Source organism: Phyllobates terribilis, unplaced genomic scaffold (assembly GCF_046119375.1).
Source record: "Phyllobates terribilis strain yellow unplaced genomic scaffold, ASM4611937v1 Scaffold_8__6_contigs__length_399053987, whole genome shotgun sequence".
NCBI lineage: Eukaryota > Metazoa > Chordata > Amphibia > Anura > Dendrobatidae > Phyllobates > Phyllobates terribilis.
In genome coordinates, this window is record NW_027362768.1 from 172,592,744 (window position 1) to 172,610,438 (window position 17,695).

Consider the following 17,695-nt stretch of genomic DNA (forward strand, 5'->3'; position numbering starts at 1 on the left):
GGATCACATATAAGTTCGCTCCAAACTCAGTCATTTGTAGTGAGCGTGGAAGATACTGTCCTCCATTTAAAATGGGCAAGGCACGTGGCAAGGGACGAGGAACTGGACGTGATGGTGTTGGTGCATGCAGAGGCCGAGGACAAGGCCGTGGGCAAGCTGAAATTGTGCCACAACAAACACCCACATCTTCTCGCCTGACCTTCCTGTCCCAATTTCTACGGGACCGCAGCAAACCACTATTGAACCCAGAGCAGTGTCAAAAGGTTGTTGGTTGGATAGCGGATAATGCTTCCAGTCACTTAGCCACCAGCACCACCACCCTGTCTTCCACACGTTCAAGTCTCAGTAGCCGTGAGTCTGGACCGCATATTCCTCACCCTGATCCTCCTTCCTCCCACCATGCCGAGTACCCAGAGACAACTGATCCCACACTTCGACACTCTGAAGAGCTGTTCACTTTTCCATTTATAGATTCGGGCCTCTCGCCCAGTCCACTTGAAGCGGGGCAAGAGGAGATCGCGTGTAGCGATGCCCAAATATTTGAGCAGCCACGGTCACACGAAGGCGACGGTGGGAAAGTGTCACAAGAGGTGAACGATGATGAGACACAATTGCCAGAAAGTCAGGAGGAGGACCAGGGTGCGGAAGTGGAAGACGAGGTGGTGGATGATATAGTAACTGACCCAACCTGGCAGGAGGACAGCAGCACACAGGGGGAGGGAGGCAGAGCACCCCAACAGGCAGGAAGAAGCAGTGTGGTGGCCGCAGACAGAAGGCAGGCAACCGTTCCCCGTAACACCAACACAAAGGAAGTTGCCAGTACAACTGTTAGGTCTTCCCGAGTCTGGTTGTTTTTTAAAGACTCTGCCGATAACCCCAAAAAGGCCATTTGCAACACCTGCCAGGCCAGCATCAGCAGGGGTCGCAAAACGACCAGCCTGACCACCACCAGCATGATCAGGCACATGGCAGCAAAGCACTCGACTTTGTGGGTCGAACCCCAGGGTCCAGGAACAGTGTCTGCGGGTGGCACCATTGCTTCTTCCGCTGTTGTGCATGCAAGCCAATCCCCAGTCCATGGTGCATGCGAAGATGCCTCGTGCCCTGCACCTGTCGTTGCACACTCTCAAGTAGCAGCATCAGGAAGCACGTCCATGTCCTTGTCCCAGCACAGTTGTCCATACCCTAGTCCTTGGAATGCAAGCACAAATATGCAGCCAATGCCCCACAGGCCACACTACTAAATTCTCACATTTCACGACTGCTTGCGCTCGAAATCTTGCCTTTTAGGCTCGTTGAGATAGAAGCATTCCGCAACCTTATGGCGGTGGCCGTCCCTCGGTACTCGGTCCCCATCTGCCACTATTTCTCCCGGTGTGCCTTCCCCGCATTACACAAGCACGTGTCCCAAAACATTAGCCGTGCCCTCAACAATGCAGTTACCGGTAAAGTCCACCTAACCATGGACACGTGGACAAGTGCTTGTGGGCAGGGACGGTACATCTCGCTGACGGCACACTGGGTTAACATAGTGGAAGCCGGGACCCAGTCGGACCTTGGGACGGAACACGTCCTCCCGACGCTAAGGATTGCGGGCCCTAGGTCAATCAGGGTTGCCCTCACTGTCTACAGCTCCTGCGCCTCATCCTCCTCAGCCTCCTCCTCCTCTTCAGCCTCGATCTCCGAAATGACCACATCAGTCACAAGCTAGAAGCACTGCAGCACTGCCTCCGCCAAGCGGCAACAGGCTGTGCTGAAGCTAATATGCTTAGGTGAAAAACCACACAATGCTGAAGAGTTGTGGACAGCTCTGAAAGAGCAGGCAGATCTGTGGCTCACACCGCTGAACCTACAGCCAGGCATGGTCGTGTGTGACAATGGCCGGAACCTGGTGGCGGTTCCGAGGCGAGGCGAGCTCACACACGTACCATGCCTGGCCCATGTGCTTAAGCTCGTGGTTCAGCGGTTTCTCAAATCCTACCCGGAGCATTTCTGCATCGTGGGCACATAGCCTAAGGGTACATTGTCTCCTGTTTGTACAAATGGGATAATTACAAATGGCGCCACTGCATTATACTAGAACTATTTAACAAAGTATCAGAAACAACATCTGGGGAAAAAAAGTTTTGTTTTTTTTTTGCTGCGTGCACTCAATGCAAAAACTTGTGAATCTTATATTGACCACTAGGTCCCGCAGAATAAAAAGTTTGTTTGGATACATCTTTTTTTGGGGTTGTGCTGCATGGACTGTTGTTTATTATAAAGATCACCCCATTCACACAGAGCTGGGGTTAATGACTGGATGACAGGTCATACTGCAGGAGACTAGATAGGCAGGAGTATATAACTGACAAAATCAGCAAGGAGAATCTATATACAGAACATGGGTGAATTATTAATTTTGCTTACGCAATTTTTGTCGTCAGGGATATTTATCTCTGTCATAAAATTTTCAATGAACGTATCATCAACTTTTTGCATATGGAAGGTAGTGTTTGTAGTCTGTAACCATAGAGATACATACAGGGCCGCCGTCAGCACCCGGGCAAATGCCGGGGCCCTGAGCAGGCGGGGGGGCCCACTCGCGGTTGGGCACCCCACCGGGCTATGGGCGGAGGAGACCGGTGTCAGCGCCTGCCCTTTTCCCCCGCTTGCTCAGGGCCCTGGCAGCCGGATACTTACCTCTCCCCGTGCCTCTGCAGATCCGCTGTCTTCCTGCTGTGCGCTCTCTGTGACGTCTCAGGTCAGAGGGCACGGTGACGCCTTTCCACCGCGCCCTCCCCTGAGCCGTCTCAGGCAGCGCAGAGCGGGAAGACGGCAGCGACGCTGGAGTCCGGAGCAGTGGCAGCAGGTGAGGAGGAGTGAGGTATTTGATTTTTTTTTTTGATGTATGGAGGCATAAGGCATAATATGGGGGGGGTGACATCCTGCATGGAGCATTATAAAGGGGGAGGGCGGGTGACATCCTGCATGGTGCATTATATAGAGGGGGGGTGACATCCTGCATGGGGCCTTATAAAGAGGGGGGGGTAGATCCTGCATTGGGCATTATATGGAGGGAGACGTGACATCCTGCACGGGGCATTATATGGGGGTGTGTGACATCCTTCATGGGGCATTATAAGGGAGGGGGTGTGTGTGACATCCTGCTTGGGGCATTATAAAGAGAGGGGGGTGATATCCTGCATGGGGCATTATATGGGGGTGTGTGACATCCTGCATGGGGCATTATAAGGGAGAAGGGGGGGGTGACATCCTGCATGGGGCATTATAAAAAGGGGGGGTGACATCCTGCATGGGGCATTATAAGGGGAGGAACAGCCTGCATGGGGCATTATAAGGGGGGAACAGCCTGCATAGGGCATTATGTGGGGGGAACAGCCTGCATGGAGCATTATAAGGGGGGGAACAGCCTGTATGGGGCATTATGTGGGGGTACAGCCTACATGGAGCATTATAAGGGGGGGGAACAGCCTGTATGGGGCATTATGTGGGGGGAACAGCCTGCATGGAGCATTATATGGGGACCAGTATCCTGTATGGAGCGTTATATGGGGGTCAGTATTCTGTATGGAGCGTTATATGGGGGCCAGTATTCCGTATGGAGCGTTATATGGGGGCCAGTATTCCGTATGGAGCGTTATATGGGGGCCAGTATTCCGTATGGAGCGTTATATGGGGGCCAGTATTCCGTATGGAGCGTTATATGGGGGCCAGTATTCCGTATGGAGCGTTATATGGAGGCCAGTATTCCGTATGGAGCATTATATGGGGGCCAGTATTCTGTATGGAGCCTTATATGGGGGCCAGCATTCCATATGGGGCCTTATATGGGGGCCAGTATTCCGTATGGAGCCTTATATGGGGGCCAGTATTCTGTATGGAGTGTTATATGGGGGCCAGTATTCCGTATGGAGCGTTATATGGAGGCCAGTATTCCGTATGGAGCGTTATATGGAGGCCAGTATTCCGTATGGGGCCTTATATGGGGGCCAGTATTCCATATGGGGCCTTATATGGGGGCCAGTATTCCGTATGGAGCCTTATATGGGGGCCAGTATTCTGTATGGGGCGTTATATGGGGGCCAGTATACTGTGTGGAGCGATTCGCCGGTTTCTGAGCTATTGTGGAATTTACAATAGATATCACTCATGTAATGTAAGAAGTGAAATCTTTTTCATTGTACTATATATGCTGTATATTTCTCTGCTGTATCTGTGCATCATGAATCCTGGTATGTATTAAAGGGGCCCACTGAGACTCTTTCGCCCGGGGCCCAGAAAAACCTGGAGCCGACCCTGGATACATAGGTCAGAATAGGAGCTGTGTGCACACAGTGATAAGAGATACGGGTGTGTTCAACGATTTAATGCAAAACATGAATTGATACGTAATATGTAACTAATGCACAATAAATACAGTTACAAATATACATTCTGTAACATGATACATTCAAGTACAACGGGTGGAAGCAGAGAAAATATTTACACTATCCCCATTCTTTTTATGTTACAACCTCACATATGAATCAATAAGGCTTTTAAGAAGTCCATTTAGAGGGGCAGCTTATAAAACTACAGCAGCCTAATAAAAGGGGCAGCTGATATCAGTCACATCTATGAACAAAGAGGTTTTCAGCATTGGTAGAAATCATGAGTCCTATTAAAGGAAAACTAAACACAGAAAATACACAGAACAAATATCCATCCCAGCTCCTCCGCTTTTCATCTCCGCCGCTGGTAAAAACTGAAAAATCTATAAAGAAATCTTTTGCAGCCTCTATTCATCAGCACTTTATGCATAATTGCTAAAAATATAGCAAAATGATTTGACTTTTCTTTTAATGAGTTTGGCACATATTACTCCAGCGCACCTTTTATCAAGACTGGTGTACAAAACATCAGATTTGATGAATTAGGGTCTTTGTGTCGAAGGGGCTTCACCATGCACCATCTCCTCCTTCTCATTTTCCGGTGTATGGCTGTAAGACAAATGGCTGCAGCAGGAGCCTCTCCCCTATCTACAGTAGGACAAAATATTGCTAAACCTCGCCCCCTTGGTCAAGGAGAGGGTCTTTGGTAAACTGGAAATAAAGTAGACTTTAGGTTTAGCGTCAAAAATGTCAGAAAATCCCACAATCATTTGGTACAGGGGGCGAGATATGTCCTATACTTATAGACCAGGGTCCGCTTGGTTATAGCATTTGTCATGGAAGGTTATGTAACATCTGTGTAGAGTCCAATCATATCTAAGTCTCTGCAGCGGTCAAGACTCGGACAAGACACTCTGTGCGGCCGTGTGGACCATGGTCATTCCTTCCGACCTGAACTGTTGTGAGATGTTGATCATGCAGATCAGGAGAAGAAAGATGACGACGAGGTCGTCGATGGTGCTGAGGATTCCACAGAGAGGATCGGGGATGACGTCGAACGGCGAAGACAAACACATGATGGCCCCAAATGAGCATACTACTATCCTGAGACAGAAGATCCATACAAGTCCACCCATAGTGAAGATCCTCCTAAACGCCAGGTGTAAAAGTGATGGCAGGTCATATAAGTAGTCGGTGAGCTGCAGAAGAAAGAGCGAAAGGTGAAGTAACCAAAACGTAATATGAGAAAGGAGGTCAGAACCGAATGCATTGTGGTTATCACTAGATCTATCTATGTATATACATAAACTATTCATTGGTATTATTTCATGTGTGCACTGCAGGTTCTCCTATTACATCTATAGGTGGAAACCTCTTCTTTGCAGGGTTAGAGTTACAAATCATCAGACTTACATAGAATGTGTCATCACAAAATGGCAGGGGATTTTATGTTAATCATAATTTTAAAGAGTTTTTTTAATTTTATTTTCATTTTTCAGAAAATCTTAAAATGTAGCAGTTTTCACATTTATCTTAATAGATTGACACTTCCTGTTCTCATTATCACAGCACCCTGGATTACAAGGACACCAATATATAGATAACACAGGATCCAGCATTCACAATAGGTGATGACACAGCTCACCTCCTCCTCCTGTACAATGACTGATAACACCTCTATATACAGTAGATAATACAGGATCCACCATACACAATAGGTGATGTCACAGCTCACCTCCTCCTCCTTCTGTACAGTGACAAATAACACCTCTATGTACAGTAGATATCACAGGATCCACCATTCACAATAGGTGATGTCACAGCTCACCTCCTCCTTCTGTACAGTGACTGATAACACCTCTATATACAGTAGATAACACAGGATCCACCCTTCACAATAGGTAATATCACAGCTCACCTCCTCCTCCAGTACAATGACTGATAACACCTCTATATACAGTAGATAACACAGGATCCACCACTCACAACATACAGTGTTGATGGAATCGTATACTTACAGGTCGTGGTTTTCCAGAGAAGCGATTGTTATATCGTCTGATGTCTTGTTTTACGGCTCGGCTCATCTTATCGTGCTGCTGAACTTCAGAAAAATCATCGTAGAGCATGTGCACCTGTAGAGAATGCAGGACCGTCTTGTTAGAACAGGAGCTTAGAATAGCTCGAGAAGCCACATGGATTAAAGAGGATGTCCTATGAACATCATATCACCTATGCACAGATCCCCCGACCTACTGTCTCCTTCCCATTACTCTGTAGATTCAAAGTCTGAGGGGCAAGGTCCTCTCCCCTCCATACCAGTCTATCACTGTAAGTTTTTTTCACTGTATTTTGTGTGTAACCCCACTCTGCATGTACAGCACCTTGAATTAGTGATGCTTTTAAAATTAATAATAATAAATGTATAATAACTGGGTGGGACCCCCAACTAATCCAAACACAGAGGTTCTGAAGTCCGAATGTGCAACCACTTTCATGTCTATAGGATTGCTTGTCGCACTCCCAAAGAACTGGAGTGGTGGTTGCATATGTTTCATTCACACAGGGAACTTTGGACCCCTCGGTTCTTGGGATCGGTGGGTGTCTCAGCAGCCAGATGCCCAGCAATCTTACATTTATTATCTATCCTGTGGATAGGTAATACATGTATAGTTGTCAACATTTCTTGGGGTGTATAATTCTCCAAATATCTCAAACCCAAATCCCTGCCCTCATGAGAACACCCCCACTCACCCCAGGAATACACCCCCATTCATCCCATGAGTCCTGGGAAATCCAGACAACTATATAAAATGTAGTTTATGGGATGACCCCATTAGTTTTGGTCTATGGTGCACCCAGTGTAGAAAGCAGAGTCCTGCTCCATATTCAAGAATATTTTCAGGATGATTGGACAACGGATTAAAGGAATTTACTGAATGTTGCTTAAAATTGGTTAAAAGAAATAGAAACTCGTACCTTTTGTCTGCAGAGGGGACAACTAATGGCTCCTAACCAGGGGTCGTGCTTCCAGTACTCCATCAGACATGGACCTAAGGATACAAGAAAAAGAATATGAGTATAATCATCTAAGTATAAAAAACCATTTGTGCACTTGGATATCTTGCTGTCAGGTGCACGGTTCATGGGTGTTTGGTGCAAATTAAGAAGTGTAAATGGATAACTTATTGCCCAAAAATTGTGAATCTTGTTATAGTATCAATAGGTGTATTGAAACCACAGATATAGGTTCTGATTCATCATAAAGCTTTTGCCAGAATTCTGGTGTTAAACCGATTAGAACTTGTAGTTGCACAAACATTTTGCAGCTTTTGGCATTTTTACACCAGTCCGCTAATTCTTTAAAAAGTAGCAGGGCATGGCTAAACCTGGACAACAAATTAATCTCTGAGGGGAGTAACATTTATTTTGGTGGCGCACAAAAATGCACCAAATTCATTAAGAGGCGCATGCATCATCTTAAATCATTGCAGCCTGGCATGCAAAATGCGAGTCTTGATGAATCAGGGCCATAGTGTAAAAATGCCTTCCCTTGAGGTGTGACTGTATCATGCATGTGAGTATGGATGAGAACTCACATACTCTTATTTTAAGCAGCCAGTTTATATGGCAAGTGGATTATGCAAAATGTAAGTGATGATGAGTAATAGTGTAATTGTGTATTTTTTTTTTCTCCAAAACTGGACTACCCCTTTAAGAGTTGCACTGGACAGTATGTGAATTTAGGAGGATGTGTGCAGTATTTGCATCCTCTCCCCCCTCTGCGCAGGTGTCTGCATTTATTAACGAGACTTGTCCTAGCGGCTAATTACGCTGAACACATGAATACATATTTGTGGCCGGGTTTCCTGTCGGTTTCCTGGACAAATGTTTTAGGATCAATGTGAAAATGAAAGGGCAGCTGAGCAGGAATTAGAAGAAATTGCTTCAGACGTTTCCTGCTCACGATTTGTGACAGTTTTTTAAGGTATACAATGACTTATTCACTTGGCCGAGGGCCCGTCCCTGTCATCGGCAACATGGCATTGTTTGTTGTAATGAGGCGGCGGTGCGCCAGACCCCGGGCATTTCCTGAGGATGACCGTCCAGCTGGCTCCAGCATACAGCAGGCAAATAAAACCCCATTTTCTGACTCTGTAGCTGCTTCCTCCACTACCCAAACTGTGCTACTAATTTATAGACGAAGTCAAGAGACAGTCACTATTTTATTTCATGACGAATCATATCAATAAAAAAAAAAAAAAAGTCATAGCTGATGCCTCTTTGACAGATTAATCGATGTATCTATCACAAATGTATCTATCACAAATGTAACCTATCCATCAATCTCTTATCTATTATCAATCTTACCTATCTGTATCTAAAAAAACCTTCTGTTCTAATCTTTACCCTACAGGCCTCTGGATAAAAGAAGAACAAAACTGAAACCCAATTTAAGTGACTTTATTTAATGACTTGGATCATGAATAGTTTCAGGGCCCCTTGCATCAGGCTATGGTTACGCACATATTTATGTTTTCCTTTCTCTACCATTTTAAATCTCCAGTTTCTTGCCAGTGAATGGAAACATTAATTTATTACATTGACAGAGTGTAAATTTATCCTAACCTATATTTTTTTCTTGTGTCTTAACTAAACAGTAGGGGGCGCTCATAAGACTCATCTCACTGGCCCTACACGATTTGCAGCAGCTTTGCCAAAAACAAAGCACAAGGTTTATTAATAGCCAGCAAATCAAATGCGAATGAAAACTTTTTAAGCCTCAAACTTTTTATTTTAGGTCAGGAATCACTGGGCATAGCACCATTAGCAGGGGTTTCAGGTGATGCAATGCATAACTAAACTAACAAGATAAGTCATTAACCCGCCCATGGCTGGATTGCAGGAGGGGAAGTTCACTGCCTCATTGTTACACAGCAATGTCATTATTTGCACTGTGATTGCTTCGCCTTTGGTTCTGGGCTCTTGATCATCTTTTGCTACATGACACAATGACCTTGTCCTGCTGCTAGTAAATGATCGCAGGAACTGGACATGGAGCTGTGTGACATCGTTCTCTTTTGTGAGCTCCTCACATGTTACACTGCAGTTTGTGGACAATAAATAGTAAAAGTAAACTCAAGTACACTAGATCTGCTTCTAGGAAAGCAGCAAGAGGTGTTTAGACTTATAAACACGAGAACCCCATATCTGACCCCATAAGGGTATGTAGTATATATAAAAACTAGATGTGCACAGTGAGTGCAGCTCCGGAGTATAATACAGGATGTAACTCAGGATCAGTACAGGATCAGTAATGTAATGTATGTACACAGTGACTACACCAGCAGAATAGTGAGTGCAGCTCTGGAGTATAATACAGGATGTAACTCAGGATCAGTACAGGATCAGTAATGTAATGTATGTACAGAGTGACTGCACCAGCAGAATAGTGAGTGCAGCTCTGGAGTATAATACAGGATGTAACTCAGGATCAGTAATGTAATGTATGTACACAGTGACTGCACCAGCAGAATAGTGAGTGCAGCTCTGGAGGATAATACAGGATGTAACTCAGGATCAGTAATGTAATGTATGTACACAGTGACTCCAATAGCAGAATAGTGAGTGCAGCTCTGGAGTATAATACAGGATGTAACTCAGGATCAGTACAGGATCAGTAATGTAATGTATGTACACAGTGACTGCACCAGCAGAATAGTGAGTGCAGCTCTGGAGTATAATACAGGATATAACTCCCGATCAGTACAGGATCAGTAATGTAATGTATGTACACAGTGACTGCACCAGCAGAATAGTGAGTGCAGCTCTGGAGTATAATATAGGATGTAACTCAGGATCAGTAATGTAATTTATGTACACAGTGACTGCACCAGCAGAATAGTGAGTGCTGCTCTGGAGTATAATACAGGATGTAACTCAGGATCAGTACAGGATCAGTAATGTAATGTATGTACACAGTGACTCCACCAGCAGAATAGTGAGTGCAGCTCTGGGGTATAATACAGGATATAACTCAGGATCAGTACAGGATAAGTAATGTAATGTATGTACACAGTGACTCCAATAGCAGAATAGTGAGTGCAGCTCTGGAGTATAATACAGTGTGTAACTCAGGATCAGTACAGGATCAGTAATGTAATGTATGTACACAGTGACTGCACCAGCAGAATAGTGAGTGCAGCTCTGGAGTATAATACAGGATATAACTCAGGATCAGTACAGGATCAGTAATGTAATGTATGTACACAGTGACTGCACCAGCAGAATAGTGAGTGCAGCTCTGGAGTATAATACAGGATGTAACTCAGGATCAGTAATGTAATGTCTGTACACAGTGACTGCACCAGCAGAATAGTGAGTGCTGCTCTGCAGTATAATACAGGATGTAACTCAGGATCAGTACAGGATCAGTAATGTAATGTATGTACACAGTGACTGCACCAGCAGAATAGTGAGTGCAGCTCTGGAGTATAATACAGGATATAACTCAGGATCAGTAATGTAATGTATGTACACAGTGAATGCACCAGCTGAATAGTGAGTGCAGCTCTGGAGTATAATACAGGATGTAACTCAGGATCAGTAATGTAATGTATGTACACAGTGACTGCACCAGCAGAATAGTGAGTGCAGCTCTGGAGTATAATACAGGATGTAACTCAGGATCAATATAAAATAAGTGGTGTCATGTATATAAAGTGATACAACTGTTTATATAGATAAATATATTAGATTGTCTGTAAAACATTTTAGCTGCACATCATTTTACCTGTCTCCACAGAACTTGGTCAGAGCTGATTTTGTTAACTTTGATGTTGCAATAAATTAATCTTTCCAAGTTCTATTTCAAGGGCGGCATCGATAGTGGGTCATGTTTACCTACGTGACAGGTACATGTTCCATTGACCCCATCACTAAACTGCACCAACATCACCCTTGTGTGCTGTGCCATGTGTGGCAATGCCGTGTAAGTAAAGCGGAGGTCCTTAGTCTAGCTCCCCCACCCCTACTTATATCCAGTACTGTTCACTGGACACCATTGACCCCTTTGATTTCAGTGCATGCTCCATCCTGATTTTTATTTATGACTGAGAGACCTGTCAGGGATCTATGGTGTTCTTCATGTCACATTATTATAAGAGGAGCTAAGAGTGGATTGTGAGACGAGCTAAGGGCAATTATGTTGAACACATGACACTGGCTTTGATATTCTACAGTGAGTTTTATGTGCATCTAAAAAAGCAAAAAATAATCCCATTCATTGTCACAATGATGTAACGTGCGGAGTTTGTTGTGACTGGTTGATTTGCCTATTGCCACATTTGTGTAAGTCTCTGGAGATGAAGGAGAGGTGGACACACAGCTCAGGAGAGAGTGATCATTGGCTTAAACAAGATGTTGTACAATGTCTGTAAAGGAAATGATTCTCTTTTCTTTTTTGAAAGTTTATGATTGCATTTTATCCCCATGCATAAAAAAAGTGGGACGAATGTTGCAAGGATGTGGACTATCGCAATCCCACTTAAATGGAGATAGACCCCCAACTTTTCCTATTTCTACAGGACTTAAAATGCATTTTGTGCTCCGGTATCCAATGAGGTGCCTCCTAAACGTCCCACAGGGGACTTAAGGTGAAGCCAGACGGTTACAGGGAAGAAGATGGAGACCATGATGGTTATATTTCTGCCTGCTAATTTACTATCAGGGTCCCATTAGGGCACCGCACCGCTATGATGGGCATGCTAAAAGTAAATGATTTTTAGTAAAGGTGACAGTATTTTAATGATTCTTTTATAATGAAGGTTGGGTTTCAATTCTGACAACAATCTGACATTCTCTGATCCGATAATTGCAGCATATAACCTTTATTATCTTTCAGCCCAATTTAATGACGAGCGACGATGCAAATAAAGAGGTTTGATAATTTCTAGAGACAGTGACTCACCGCAGAACAAATGGCCACAGTTGGTCTCAACTGGGGATGTCGCTGTCTGAAGACACACCGGGCAGTTCAGGTCGTTGTGGAAGCGAGTCTGGCGGCTTTTATGCATCTCCTGCAAAAATTCAGAGTTTTATTTGATATATGTTGACAATGAAATGTTGCAAAACTGGTAAAAGAGAAAAACGGACCATAGCGAGCAATCAGATTCCAGTTTTTATTTACAGAAGTACTATAGAGAATTAAGTCATCTGATTGATTGCAATCAACAATTTTACACTTAACTTGATAAATTAAACTAAAAACTAAAACTGCAGATTATTTTAAAGAAAAACATAGAAACGCATGTTGTTTCCAAATATGTTTAGCTATGTGTATTAGCTAAACCTTCTGCTACCATGTATGACTGCCTATAGAGCAGTTTTTCCCAAACCCCTTCCTCACGGCCCCCCACAGGTCATGTTTTCAGGATCTCCTTAGTATTACACTGGTGATTGAAGTATCATCAAGGCATCAGGAATTCTCTCACCTGTGCAATACTAAGGAGATCCTGAAAACATGACCTGTGGGGGTCTGTGAGGATGGGGTTTGGGAAACACTGCTATAGAGGGACATATGGTAGGTGCGCTGAGGTGCAGTCCCGAAAGTGACCACTACACTGTGTATGGAGCTGTGCTTTACCGGCTCCTTATACTGCATACTTCTGGGGGCCACAGGACCTTCAAGCAGCTGATCGGTCGTGCACCAGGCATTGGAACATCATCATTCTGACCTATCCTAAAGATAGATCATCAATAGTGTAGTCCAGGACAACCAGTACTAATAAATGCTCACTTTGTAGTGTGTCAGAGGGAATATTCCATCGTCCTTTCTTTGAGGAATCGTTTCTGGTTTGTCCATTGTACAACATCTGAAAACATAATATAAAAATAAGAAATTAAATAAATAATAAAAATAAACAATAAAATAATTAATGTAAAAGAAGATCAAATAATGTAATATTATAATAGTACTAGTATAGTAATAATGATCCTAAATTTTAAGATGGAAGGCAAAAAGGGTAAGGGAACATTCACACTAGAGATAAAAATAAAAAAAAAGTTGCAGATTTCACCACAGTTTTGCTGTAAAATGTCTAAATATGCATGCAGATTTGCAAATAGATTTCACCATATAGATTGCAAAGGAGCTTTTCCAAAAGGATAGGGGATAACTTACTGACCACTGGGACACCAGTGATTAAGAGAATGGGGCTTTGGATCTCGAAAACCAAAGAACCTCTTTTTGAATGGAGTGGTGGTGCGCGCGCTCAACCTCTGGTCCATTTATTTTCTGTGTTTGCCGAATATCGCCAAGCGGTGTATTCAGCTTTCTCCGGCAGTTCCATAAATAGGAGAGGTCAAGTATGTGCATCTCTGCTCCATTCAAGAGCCCAGTTCTCGGCACCCAGAGCCATTTACTCAAGACTACTGGGGTTCTGACTATTGGGACCCCAAAACCTTCTAACACTGTTCCATTGGCAGAAAAATTAAAAAAAAGCTACGAACTTTTGAAAATGGCAACACAAACCATTTTTTTTATTTTACAAAATTCTGAATTTTTTAACTACTGAAAAAAGAAAAAAATATATAAGTTTGGTATCTCCATAACTGCATGGACCTGGACAATTATGATGCTGGGTCATTATTACTGCACAATCAATGGCGTAAAAACAAAACCCAAAAAAACACTACTGGAATTATATTTTTTCACCATTTTACCCCACTTGGAATTTTGGATTTTTCTGTTGCTCAGTACATTATATGGTAAAGTAAATGGTGTCATTCAAAACTACAACTTGTCCTACACAAAAAAGCTCAAGCTGTCATATGGTTATGTCGACGGAAAAATAGAAAAGTTACGGATCTTGGAATAAGGGGAGGAAAAAAATAAGGCACAGAAATTCCAATTGGTCACAGTGGAAAGAGGTTAATAATAGTAATATTCACCAAAGAAGCTGTACTAACAACTATGGGGGTCTGTTTCCACTCAGGTGAAAATGTATGATAATGAAGGCTGAAAGTGGGGAGATGAAAGTTACTGGGAGCTCGAGTAAGGGGAGCAGACAAAAATTATCTTTAAACTTGAATGTACTGGGAGCTGCACACCAAAGTTTTGCTATGGGGCCTTATAATAATAGTGACACTAAATAAGTGATTTTTTTTCCCTGCATGTGATGTTTTATGTATATATTACTGTATGCATTTCTGCATGTGCCATCCATCCTGTTATATAAAGTGCACGTGCCGTATCTAGACGATTAGCTGTTATCCAGTATTTACATCCTCGTCACGCACACACCTCTTGGGCTTGCACTATGGACGCTGTCACTAGTGAATGGAAATCGTGGCTGCACTTTATGAAGTGTGAGTTCAAAGGGCTGTGTATACACAGATAGAAGAAACATCAGAGATAAAACAAGAAAACCCAGTGACCTACAGATAGAAAAACGCACGGCGCAGTTTACAAACATAGCAGCCCTCATGTAGCTTCAGCCAACGTGTGCAATGTCAGGTTATCCGCTCCCTCCCTAAACAGTAACTAGACGGCAACACTCCTGCCCTATCTGCATTGCTCATCCTGTGCTCCCTAGTTCATAGTTCTCAGAGTACTCATACCCTGCGAAGAACAGAAGCCAAAAATAAAAATATAATATCAAATTCTATCTAACAAAGATTTCCAGACCATGAAGTGCCAGATTAACATTCATTTTGTGAATACATTACATTGTACTCCAGAGCTGCACTCACTATTCTGCTGGTGCTGTCACTGTGTACATACATTACATTACTGATCCTGTACTGATCCTGAGTTACATCCTGTATTATACTCCAGAGCTGCACTCACTATTCTGCTGGTGCAGTCACTGTGTACATACATTACATTACTGATCCTGAGTTACATCCTGTATTATACTCCAGAGCTGCACTCACTATTCTGCTTGTGCAGTCACTGTGTACATACATTACATTACTGATCCTGTACTGATCCTGAGTTACATCCTGTATTATACTCCAGAGCTGCACTCACTATTCTGCTGGTGCGGTCACTGTGTACATACATTACATTACTGATCCTGTACTGATCCTGAGTTACATCCTGTATTATACTCCAGAGCTGCACTCACTATTCTGCTGGTGCAGTCACTGTGTACAGACATTACATTACTGATCCTGAGTTACATCCTCTAATATACTCCAGAGCTGCACTCACTATTCTGCTTGTGCAGTCACTGTGTACATACATTACATTACTGATCCTGTACTGATCCTGAGTTACATCCTGTATTATACTCCAGAGCTGCACTCACTATTCTGCTGGTGCAGTCACTGTGTACATACATTACATTACTGATCCTGTACTGATCCTGAGTTACATCCTGTATTATACCCCAGAGCTGCACTCACTATTCTACTGGCGCAGTCACTGTGTACATATACAATATTATTATCCTGTATCCTGGAGTACTATATAGGATGTAACTTGGGATCAGTATGGGACAAATAATGTAATCTATGTGCACAGTGACTGCACCAGCAGAATAGTGAATGTTGCTCTGGAGTATAATACAGTATGTAACTCAGGATCAGTAATGTAATGTATGTACACAATGACTGCACCAGCAGAATAGTGAGTGCAGCTCTGGAGTATAATACAAGATGTAACTCAGGATCAGTACAGGATAAGTAATGTATGTACACAGTGACATCACCCGCAGAATAGTGAGTGCAGCTCTGAAGTATAATACAGAATGTAACTCAGGATCAGTACAGGATCAGTAATGTAATGTATGTACACAGTGACATCACCCGCAGAATAGTGAGTTCAGCTCTGTAGTATAATACAGAATGTAACTCAGGATCAGTACAGGATCAGTAATGTAATGTATGTACACAGTGACTCCACCAGCAGAATAGTGAGTGCAGCTCTGGAGTATAATACAGAATGCAACTCAGGATCAGTACAGGATCAGTAATGTAATGTATGTACACAGTGACTGCACCAGCAGAATAGTGAGTGCAGCTCTGGAGTATAATACAGGATGTAACTCAGGATCAGTACAGGATAAGTAATGTAATGTATTTACAAAGTGACTACACCAGCAGAATAGTGAGTGCAGCTCTGGAGTATAATACAGGATGTAACTCAGGATCAGTACAGTATAAGTAATGTAAAGTATGTAAAGAGTAACCACTTTTTATGTAGAATAGTTCTATATATAAACTTTGTTGAGACATGAATATACCGTACTTCTACTTATATGAATTTACAGGGCATCCTGATGTTCCTGGTAAAGAAGTTCAGAGGTTGACAGCTGTTACTTTGCACTATGTGTACAGAATATTAGCAAAATGTGTGACTTCTGGCCTACAAGTTATTATCACCTGTAATTGATTGCTGGCGGCGCGTCACTTACCACCTGAGCAGTTTCTGCAGATTGTTATGATAACGGGAAATGATGCAGAACTAAACTAATACAGAGCAATAACGATATAGATACAGCAACTATTACAACATTCATTGCTGTCATACTGCAGTGTTACAAGTCAATGATATATGTGTCTGCAGTTTCGAGGGTGTTGTCAGTGGGACTTTAATAAGATGACTTTAAAATCCCAATTTTATTCTCTCTGACATTTTGCTTTAGATATTTGCGCAAGATCAAAAAATTAAAGAGGGATAAATGTATGTAGTATTATTGAAAAACACTAATCAAAAATTGCTTGTATGTCCTGATTGCAACTCAAAGGAGTATCAAAATAAATTAATCTATTTATCTTTCGCACGGAAATCCAAATTAAAAGACTGTTCATACAGGAGATATACTATTCATATGGACACTAACAGTCAATGAAAACATATTAATACAAATAGCATAAAAATAAAATAATAACAGTAATAATAGTAATGCATATCTTTATATTCCAAAGCCTTTTGTCATTTCGGGGCTCTTCCTCTTACCTGGGCTGGACAGGGCTGCACAACGTGTGGCTGAGCATGTTGCTATCGATAGAAGTTTCTGTCTGCACGTCTTCGCTGAGCACCAGCTGACAGCGCACTGTTGTAATTCGGTGTCAAGGCACATAGACCTACAAGTTACCTGTTAATGATTAAGCCGGTGTCAAGGTTTTCATAATAAAACAGAACCCAAAGCGGCCATACTATGGAAAGTTATGTGAACTGTATACAATGGGGCATATTTACTAATATTGGCGATTGAGAAATCCTGTGGTGCTCCTGAGCTATGGCAGGTCTACAGCTCATGTATCTGTAAAATGACATACATTGTATCGATAAAAGTACTTGGAAATCTCAATATTAC

At 42.9% G+C, this 17,695-nt stretch overlaps 1 protein-coding gene across 1 annotated transcript; it reads right to left on the bottom strand.

The window, feature by feature from the left end:
- Positions 1 to 4,354: 4,354 nt before the first annotated feature.
- Positions 4,355 to 17,485, bottom strand: LOC141157025 (E3 ubiquitin-protein ligase RNF170-like). The gene is made up of 6 exons (XM_073643737.1): positions 17,335 to 17,485; positions 13,168 to 13,243; positions 12,340 to 12,448; positions 7,350 to 7,423; positions 6,392 to 6,505; positions 4,355 to 5,572 (listed from the first exon to the last, which is right to left on the bottom strand). Exons 1-6 carry the CDS (start codon positions 17,370 to 17,372, stop codon positions 5,267 to 5,269), a joined length of 717 nt encoding a protein of 238 aa, XP_073499838.1. The 5' UTR covers positions 17,373 to 17,485; the 3' UTR covers positions 4,355 to 5,266.
- Between the last annotated feature and the right edge of the window lie 210 nt (positions 17,486 to 17,695).

Coding starts and splice junctions, on each gene's coding strand:
- LOC141157025 (XM_073643737.1), bottom strand. CDS start 17,372: ATGCTCAGCCACACGTTGTGCAGCCCTGTCCAGCCCAG. Junction 13,244..17,334: donor TGCAGCCCTGTCCAGCCCAG/GTAAGAGGAAGA, acceptor TTATGTTTTCAG/ATGTTGTACAATGGACAAAC. Junction 6,506..7,349: donor GTCCCCTCTGCAGACAAAAG/GTACGAGTTTCT, acceptor CATTCTCTACAG/GTGCACATGCTCTACGATGA.